At 44.0% G+C, this 9,088-nt stretch overlaps 2 protein-coding genes across 3 annotated transcripts; one reads left to right on the top strand and one right to left on the bottom strand.

Moving 5' to 3' along the window:
* Positions 1 to 1,274: 1,274 nt before the first annotated feature.
* LOC542240 (TATA-binding protein 1) lies at positions 1,275 to 6,411 on the top strand. Its single transcript, NM_001111848.2, has 9 exons — positions 1,275 to 1,592; positions 3,466 to 3,553; positions 3,939 to 4,010; positions 4,527 to 4,577; positions 4,666 to 4,710; positions 4,791 to 4,883; positions 4,980 to 5,081; positions 5,165 to 5,238; positions 5,763 to 6,411. Coding segments are annotated over exons 1-9 (603 nt in total). The 5' UTR covers positions 1,275 to 1,515; the 3' UTR covers positions 5,764 to 6,411.
* Positions 6,412 to 6,608: 197 nt separating this feature from the next.
* On the bottom strand, positions 6,609 to 8,704 carry LOC100277808 (uncharacterized). 2 transcript variants are annotated; one of them, XR_563403.4, is made up of 4 exons: positions 8,589 to 8,704; positions 8,140 to 8,307; positions 7,135 to 7,697; positions 6,609 to 7,051 (listed from the first exon to the last, which is right to left on the bottom strand). XR_563403.4 is itself a non-coding variant. In NM_001361300.1 (3 exons), exons 1-3 carry the CDS (start codon positions 8,639 to 8,641, stop codon positions 7,466 to 7,468), a joined length of 453 nt encoding a protein of 150 aa, NP_001348229.1. In that variant the 5' UTR covers positions 8,642 to 8,699; the 3' UTR covers positions 7,053 to 7,465. The 2 variants fall into 2 exon arrangements, 1 of the variants encoding a protein (NP_001348229.1); NM_001361300.1 differs by lacking the exon at positions 6,609 to 7,051 and having other exon boundaries at positions 7,053 to 7,697; positions 8,589 to 8,699.
* Between the last annotated feature and the right edge of the window lie 384 nt (positions 8,705 to 9,088).

Here is a 9,088-nt window from a genome sequence, read left to right as displayed (position 1 = left end):
GGGGGCTCGGGCGAGACGGAGATCCTCCGGGGTCGGCTGCCCTTGTCCGAGGCTAGGCTCGGGCGAGGCGTGATCGAGTCCTTCGAATGGACCGATCCCTGACTTAATCGCACCCATCAGGCCTTTGCAGCTTTGTGCTGATGGGGGTTACCAGCTGAGAATTAGGAGCCTTGAGGGTACCCCTAATTATGGTTCCCAACAGTTAGGCTGACTCCAACAGAGGCCATGCAAATCGAGCAGCCATTCAAGCCTTTGGCTAGCGTCCCTGGTTTGCCTGTCCAGGCATATGGCACACGCTTTCAACGACACAGGCAAAAAGGTAGCGGTAGTATAGTCCAACAAATGAAGCAGATGGTGGGGGTCATGTTCTCAGACACAGAAAAATGAAATGGCTGCCAGCAACAGTACAAGCTATTATAGCTTTCCTATCTCTTTCCATCCTTTTTGCCTGGCTTGTTTGACTGTCCTGTTGGAAGGTAATTTGTACTGCTACAGTAGCTCGTGGGTAGCTATTTTAGCTTTGCCTGTCCATTTAGCTGCTCTGTTGGAGTCAGTCTTAGGGTATGCATATGAGCTAAATATTCTACCCATGAGTCTCTTGTTAGGCAAAAACATTTGGGTAAATGGGTATTAGAACGTTCCACCCTCATCCATACCTGTTAACACGCGTGTATAAAATACCCGATATAAACTTAGCCCAAAAGCATGAACTCGAGCTTCAGTCATACATCTCTTTTGACTATTTAACAAACTTTTGGGCAATAATATTATAGAAGGCTTAACAACTATTTGATGACCGTGTAATAAAACATGTAATGTGGTATGTATTAATAACTCAGTGTTGCTACTTTATCCACATCTATGATGTTCTTGAATAGATGATTAAATGATGCTAGAAATTTTGTAATTATATTTAGATGGATATATTTGACATTTGTATAATATAGATGTTTAATCTTTATGGGTAAGAGTGACCCGACGAATAATCCATACCCACATGGGTATGGGGTAAATCCATACTCACCGGTTGATACGGGTGACCCAACGAGACTATTTTTTTTATCATAGATATGAGTATGAGATAGTAATAACTAATGTGTATTTAACCATTGCTATCTTTAGTCTCTATGAATTACAGCTCTAACAGTCAAAAAAATCTTAATATAACATGTAATAGTGCATGGGCAAACCGGTAACCGGCCACAGCCGGTCTACCCTGTTCCCCTACAAAAACCTCCCGCACGCATCTACCTCCCAGTCTCCCACCCACCAGACGACCCCCCTTGCATTCTCAGTTTCTCACGCCCCTGCGCTGTCCCGTCGCGAGATAGATAACCCTAGCTCCCTTCCATTGCTTGCCCTCTTCCCCAACCTCTCTCCAGATCTCTATAAAAGACCAGAATTTCGAATTCCCCCTCGAACCCGTGACACGCGCGCTCCTTTCCCGCCCATTTAGGCCTCTGATTCGGCGCGGATTCGCGGCGCGGAGCCGCCGAGGTTGCGTGCGTGATTGGGATGGCGGAGCCGGGGCTCGAGGACAGCCAGCCGGTGGATCTGTCCAAGCACCCCTCCGGCATCGTCCCCACGCTCCAGTAAGTCCCGGATCTGGGTCGTCTGGGGTTAGGGGTTGCGGAGAGATCCCGTGCCGTACGTGCTAGGGTCGCGCGGCGGATGGCGGTGCTTGGGTTCCCTAGAGGCTGGAGCTGCCAGGGCTTGAGTCTGGGCAGCGGGGTGCCTCTCTGTACTGTGAGTGGTGGTGTGGCTGGTCTGTATCGTGTTTTTTGTTCAGCTTCCCGAGCTCCCCGGTGCTGGGTGCATCGAAATGAGCTAATATTGACTTTACATAGTTGGGACTAAAACGTGAATTATTTTGTTGTCATCCTCTCTCGGATCTGACTTGTGAGAACGAGCCAGGGCCAAACTCAGATCTAATTGAAGTTTGTATTCTTGGCGTAGTAGTCACAGCAAGCATAATCTCTTCTTGACCATATTTACATTCCATGTTTTGATTCGGGAGCATAAACTGTGTAATGACTAATGTGATAAGCAGTCAGCCTCGCGGAAAGAGATTTTGATATCTCATCTCGTGTCAAGGGTTAAATGCATTGGTTGATGTGAGTTGACCATGAATAAAGGTGTTTAAAGTTGCCTTTGGCTCGAGGGGGCAATCCCTTTTTCATCAGTGTTTGGTTTTGGGGGTGGGGGTGCTTGGGACGTATCGTCTCTGCAGTGGCATATTCCTGAAATATGCGGATAACTCGGTCCCCTCAAATTGGGTGGACGAAGTCATTCCTTGCGGAACGCGCCGCCGTGCCATCTTTGTGTCGCCAGGTGCGAGTGCGGTTGGACAGAGGGCTCTGCCATGGGGAAGCTCTGTGCTCAAGGCAATCAGAGGAGATGAGATGGATATAGATTACACAACGTACTGGGATAGCTCTGACAACAAGAGGATTGGGGTGAGGTCCAACATCTGAAGGAAGGAGTGGGTCGATGACCTCTTTATGCCACACGAGAACTCTGGTGGGGGCAGTTTGAGCATCTTTGGCGGTAGCAGCAATGCTGAGATAGCTGCATGAGATCTTGGGTGAATTGGTTAGTCAAGCTCTTGGATGGCGGTAGTGGCCAGCTCTTGGGCACTGGAACTGTGAAATGTTGGGCAATGGCGGTACAAAATCTTGGGAATCGGGCTTTGGCGCTTTGCTCACCCGAAGAAGACAAGAATAGGTGTAGAGACAATGGCTGGTGGGGCCATGGATTATTGCATATGGTGTTAATAATCCAGCTGGCTCCATCCACCAAATCCTTCGAACCAAACAAAAATTGGAATGAACCTATCCCTCCAACCAAACAAGAGCTTTGTCAATCCCGTCCAAAAATAGAGACGTGACCATTCTATCCCACTTCGTCCCCAAACCAAAAGCAACCTAAGGACTGGGTGACGTGGAAGTTTTTTTGCAGGAGCGAGATTTAAGTGTTATGGGCTTATTAATGCCATATTGAGTCCTGAAATCAAGGTTATTAAAACGGTAAAACGTTGGAACGCTCATGGGTCAAATTTTGACTTTTAAACGTTTAAACTTTGTTTAAACGTAGCTTTAAACAACACAGGAAAAATGTAGGTTATCTTGAATGATAGTCTTATGTTTATTTTTTCTCACTCGAATACGCAAGAGAGCTGCACCTCATTGTATTAAGAAGTAAAACAAATAGGTCCAAACGACTATTACAAAGCTAGAGACCTCCTTACGTAGGCCAAGTCTTATGTTTATATGATTTGTACATGTTGGAAACTGGCACAAAGAAGAAATTAATAGGACACACACTATCATATAAAAAAGTACAATAAAAATCATCTTGTAGTGTCTCTACAATAAAAATCCTATGTTGCTTTTACAAAACAAAATCCACATGTTTACTGCAGTTCTATCATGGTCTACTTGACATGTTGACATTATTTCATGACAGGAATATTGTATCAACAGTTAATTTGGATTGTAAACTTGACCTCAAAGCAATAGCTTTGCAAGCAAGAAATGCGGAGTATAACCCAAAGGTATACTGATAACCTCAAAGCGACGGCTTTGCACGGTATTTCCTGGTGGTTTTATCTAGCAGTTGATTTTATGGATATACAACGGATGTCGATCCTTTGTAATGATGTACAGTCTTGTCCGTGAGTTCAAATAGCTTTGTGCTAATAGCTATGTGTGCGGTTAATTATGGACCAGATGCATGCTCATATCCAGCATGTCCTGTGAATAATCACAATATTCTTTGACAAACAAGTTATAAATTTTAGCTTATATATGACTTGCTTGCTCTTATGGCATTCTAAATGCATTCTTTCTTTGTTATGATTATATAATGTAGCAACCTGATTTTTGCTGTGTTTTCTCAGTTATTATATTTTGTATGTTGACTCTTTTATCTGTAAACAGCGTTTTGCTGCAGTAATCATGAGAATAAGAGAACCCAAAACCACGGCACTGATATTTGCATCGGGTAAAATGGTATGTCATCAATGTCTTTTGTCTTATACTGTCAATTTTCAAGGACTTGCATGCTTTTGGTGGCAGTATTTCCCTTGTATTAAATTTATCACATGAAAATTCTTGTTGCACATATGGCCTATGTTAGATTTGATCTGTTGTTTTGGCATGATTTGCTGCCTTGGTGCTGCATTGTCAAAAGATAGAAATACTAATCATTCTGTTTTTGCTGTGTCCAAATCTATGTCTCAATCATGTTCAGCATACGCTAGGCAAATCTATTTTTTCCCTTACCAGATGATATATCACAGTGGATGTTTACTTAGGATTTTATTTGGATCAATATCTTCAGTAATTTAGACTTTCTTTGTTGTCATATTGAATATTAATCAAATGCATTGATGTAACAATATTTTTCTTCCAAATGAAGAAAGTTTATTAGAAGTGCATTTCTTTAATATATAACTACAATCTTGTATCTATTCATCATAAGTGTTTATAGTGCTGAAGCAAGCGACCATAATTTTCTATCACCAGGTATGTACTGGAGCTAAGAGCGAGCAGCAATCTAAGCTTGCAGCAAGAAAGGTGCCATATGGCTTGCTACCATTTTATTAAGTTGGATCTAGTTTACTGAGAGACTTCTGAATTTTCTAACACTTGTCTTTATTTCCAGTATGCTCGTATTATTCAGAAACTTGGTTTTCCAGCTAAATTCAAGGTAGCTATTTTCATACTCGTGTACAGATCTGAGCTTTGAACAATTTGTACATCAGTCACTAAGTTGCTGTTCTATGCCAGGACTTTAAGATTCAGAATATTGTTGGCTCTTGTGATGTAAAGTTTCCAATTAGGCTTGAGGGCCTTGCCTATTCTCATGGTGCCTTCTCAAGTGTATGTCCAATGATTGCTTATTTTGGCATCACAATTTTTTTTACCTTTTTTTTTGTCTCCCTTCTTGGAATTTGACATTTTTCATTTGTTTTACAGTACGAACCAGAACTCTTTCCTGGCCTTATCTATCGGATGAAACAACCAAAGATTGTTCTTTTAATTTTTGTTTCAGGCAAGATTGTTTTGACTGGAGCAAAGGTCAGTTGTCATTTCTTGCACATGCTTAATAATACCGCTGTTTGCTTCACTTTTTCCTTCATTTCATACTCCATTGTTTGTAGGTGAGAGAGGAGACCTACACTGCCTTCGAAAACATCTATCCTGTGCTGGCAGAGTTTCGAAAAGTTCAGCAATGGTATGTAGTTCTTTTTTATCATGTTTCAATCATAGTGCGTGCATGACTCCAGCTACATTCTCTTGCTCTGTCGATAAAATGCTATGGTGGATGGCTGCAGTTCACTATGTCTTGTACTCATTTTGGAACATTTGTGAGACTGCATGATATTTTTCGTTACCCTTGACAGTAAAATGTCGGAGTCATGTTTTCTACTGTATTTCTGAAACAAACTTTTATCGTGGTATTCTGGTTATTCAAACCAGATGTCAGAAAAATGAACCATTTGGCTCCCCAAAATCCTCTGGACGGAGCCGTTCCATTTCAACTGGCTCCGGAACCAAACGCTTCCTAAGCCCCTTTTGAAATGTGGGATCCCCCCCTCCTGTTTTCTGCGTTTCCTGTGAAAATGAACTGATTACCTTGGAATTGCACATGTTTTCTACGAAATTCCTGTGTTCCAAAAGGACCTTTTATTTTAATGACAGCTTGTGTAAAATTAATTATTATAAACTAATGTTTTCTTTCTGATGTCCTCTTTGCAGATGACCTGTTGTGAAGGTCACATCCTTCTAATTACAAGCTTCCTTGATGATTTTCGTGTGACCATAAATTCTAACTGTGTACATAAAAAGTCTGGCGGAATTTATAGCATCTTGTAATTTCTGTGAGCTGCTGTCTGGCATGATTGGGTGGGCGTGTCGTGGTAGCTGGTGGAATTGTCAAGATGATCCGTTTGGGTAGAGGCCCTGGTGAACACGGACACTACATTATGTCGCAGTTTGAGTAGTTTGTGTGAGCTGCAGGGTACATGCTTGTCCCATGTGGTTGCAGCGTTAACTTGAGTGCTAACAAGAGTAGATAAATTTTGGTCTGCTTCGTCTTTGAGGCAGGAGTCCTTCAAAGTCTCTTCTGAGTATGTTTCAGTGTGATGTGCGATGATGAAAAGGCTGGCGCTGTATGTAACGTGGGACAAGGGCAAAGGGCAAGGGCAATGTACTGACGACTGGTTGTAAGTTATCTGTTGTATTTGAGTTTGAGATGCTGTAGCGTTTGACATTGGGGTAAATCTTGCTGGTTATGACCGTATGGAGGAACCGGTCGATTGACCATGCTATTGGTGTGACTCTGTTAGAGACAATAATGTGCACTTAAACCGTGCAATCAAACGATCTGATGTATGCAAGCTATTTTAGATGAAAGATTTCAAATATAAAATTGCTATAGGTTAAATATTGCAGGGATTAAATATAAAATAGTAGTTACTGTTGCATTTTAATTAGACGTCTCTGATAGTTTGATTATATGGTTGTATCAACATGATATTGATTGTATATGTCATGTTTTTCTCTTTGTTGAAGTTAACGATACACATGTATGTATGTAGTTTCTGTCTCCAAATGTTCCTGCACTTAAGGTTTTTAATTTTTTCGATCGATGTTGCATGCTACGGTGAATAAATTGAATTCTACGTACTGTTGAAATCATTGTTAGGGCTTATTCGTTTTGGTCCCGATTCATATGGATTAGGTGAGATTGATGAGTTTGATTCCTAAATAAGTTAACATCTTTTATGATTTTTTTGATCATATCAAATCTACATGGGATAGTAATAACTGAACAAGCCTTAGTGTTGCCAACTTGTTAGGTTGTCCATATCCATCAGTTGCACCGATCAACTGTCGGTAGGCATTAGCGGATGTGACAAACAAATAATATAATCTAGATATCTAGATTATGATAATTTATAAGCAGGTCATTAGATGCTTATATCTATAAGCTGAATTATATAATTCTGGAAGGAGTGCCTCGGTACTCACTGGTGCTTTTCAATCTGCAAATGGTTGGATGTTAAATCTGACTAAACAGATTAGGCTTATTCCACTGATAAAGCTAGCTTTAATTTTTTGTACGCACCGTCGTCGTAATAGTGTAGTACACTAGTAGTAGACCACAGCGTTGACCGGTGCAGCACCAATTAATCCGCACTCAACATCACGTCGGTTGCGCCGGCGCAAGGCGTCAAGTCAACCGCCACCGGCAGCACCAGCCAGCCGCTGCCGCTGCCGCTGCCCTCCGGTGCGCAGCGAAAGCGATCGGTGCTGCAGCAGGCCAGCAGCCAGCAGGGGCAGGAGGTGATGCGGGCGTGAGCGTGACGCGACGGGACGCCACGCCGCCGCCCGCCGGCCGGCCTTTCTTGTCAGCTGCCATGCCACCCCCGACGCTAGCTAGCTGGCCCGCCAGGTCGTCAGCGCGACCGGGCCCCGCCGAAGTACTGGGTGCACAGCTCGTATCTGTTGGAGTCGGAGGCGCCGCCGCCCTGCATCTGGCCGTGGCCGCCGGGAGGAGCCGCCAGCGGCGGGGGCCCGTGCTGGTGCGCGCCGTCGTAGACGATGCGGAGGTCGCCGCCGGGGTCGCGCGGGTGCCACTCCACCTTCTTCTTGGCGCCGCACAGCCTGTGCCGGCACCGGAAGTAGCTCCTGCGCCATTTCCGCACGCACACGCATGGACCCCACCCACACGCACGTCATCAGTTCGTCACGCAGCAACACACTTGCGCAATTTGCTCATGGTTAATAGCTAAAGCGGCCGGGCAAGTAAGGCAAATCCATTCCATTCCATTCCATTATCCCGGTGGTCACATCGACTCAATTACTTCGATGCACAGCAGGAACGACGGTGATGAACGAGTCAGAGCTTGGTCAACGACGTCGAGGTATCCATTTTAATGTGATGTAAACGTATCTTTGGCGAAAACGATTTTGACACGAAATGGTGATATATATGCATGATCGAGTTTGCAGTAGCTTTGAGAGCTCGAGATGAATCTCGATCGCCTCTAGGGCCGGCCAGCCGTCGACGCCAGAAATATATGCTACGTATGCATGGCGGATCGAACGGAGCTAGCTAGCAAGTACGCACCTCATTTTCTGGATGTTCTTGATGAACTTCTGGCCGTACTTCTTCCACTCGTACCCGTCCTCGGGCATCACCAGCTGTCTGCCGTTGCCGGCCTCCGCCGCCGCCTCGTCGTCGTCCTCCTCCTCCCTTTTGTTTCTCTCTCCTCCTCCGCTCCCTCTCGATCCATCACTACAGTTTTTTTAGTGTGTGCCAAGGAATTAACGTTATATCTAGGACACGCATAAATCGTCGTCGTCGACCTATCTATTAGGTGTACAATGATGCAAAAATTCAGTCTTGCTCTATATATATACCAGCTGGCTGATCGTAGTGCTAGGCCATACAGATATCATAAACTTGAACATCCGTTATGCATGGTACCTCCATGTTGCTAGTTGCTACATGAAAATTTGACCCCAAAAGATGATGAACCATGCATGCATATGAGAGAGAAAGAGAGAGATGCGTACATTGCGGCGGGCTGTGAGCTTGAATCCATGGGCGCCGGCCGGCTACCGTACATCTACGTCCTGTGCTGCTCTACTGCTCCTCCCATGTTCTCGCGAAGTTTAATGAATGAAACATTGAGATGAGAGGGAGAGTAGTGACGAAGTTCTTTGGGTGGTATATTTATTACGTTATCTAGGACTAGTCAATCGAATGGAACCTTCTCAGATGTGACGTTAACGTCGTCAAGACGAACACAGATCAGCAATTTTTTTTTTTGGTTCACATGCTGTCGTACCCAACTTTGCCACTGGTTTTGATTGAACCAAAAAACCATCGTCGTCTCATCGTATCCTTAGCTAGCGAACTCTACCAGGTTCCTACTTACGCTCTATAGCAAAATTAAATATGGATCACTAGTAGAAAAGACCTAGAGCCTGCGTCACCCATAATTTATCACTGACGGTTTCAGTTACCGCACATTAGTGAAAAAAATAGGTGGATCTCGCTTGAGAACTACCAG

The sequence above is a fragment of the Zea mays genome, chromosome 1, assembly GCF_902167145.1.
Source record: "Zea mays cultivar B73 chromosome 1, Zm-B73-REFERENCE-NAM-5.0, whole genome shotgun sequence".
Lineage (NCBI taxonomy): Eukaryota > Viridiplantae > Streptophyta > Magnoliopsida > Poales > Poaceae > Zea > Zea mays.
The sequence above is the reverse complement of the archived record's forward strand: the minus strand, read 5'-3'. Positions and strand labels throughout refer to the sequence as shown.

What these genes read in the sequence shown, in the direction of transcription:
- LOC542240 (NM_001111848.2), top strand. Translation starts at nt 1,516, where the DNA reads ATGGCGGAGCCGGGGCTCGAGGACAGCCAGCCGGTGGATCTGTCCAAG. An exon ending in GGCATCGTCCCCACGCTCCA is followed by an intron (nt 1,593 to 3,465) that starts GTAAGTCCCGGA and finishes ATTTCATGACAG; the next exon opens with GAATATTGTATCAACAGTTA. An exon ending in TATTTGCATCGGGTAAAATG is followed by an intron (nt 4,011 to 4,526) that starts GTATGTCATCAA and finishes TTCTATCACCAG; the next exon opens with GTATGTACTGGAGCTAAGAG.
- LOC100277808 (NM_001361300.1), bottom strand. Translation starts at nt 8,641, where the DNA reads ATGTACGGTAGCCGGCCGGCGCCCATGGATTCAAGCTCACAGCCCGCC. An exon ending in AGCTCACAGCCCGCCGCAAT is followed by an intron (nt 8,308 to 8,588) that starts GTACGCATCTCT and finishes AAAAAACTGTAG; the next exon opens with TGATGGATCGAGAGGGAGCG. An exon ending in AAGAACATCCAGAAAATGAG is followed by an intron (nt 7,698 to 8,139) that starts GTGCGTACTTGC and finishes GAAATGGCGCAG; the next exon opens with GAGCTACTTCCGGTGCCGGC.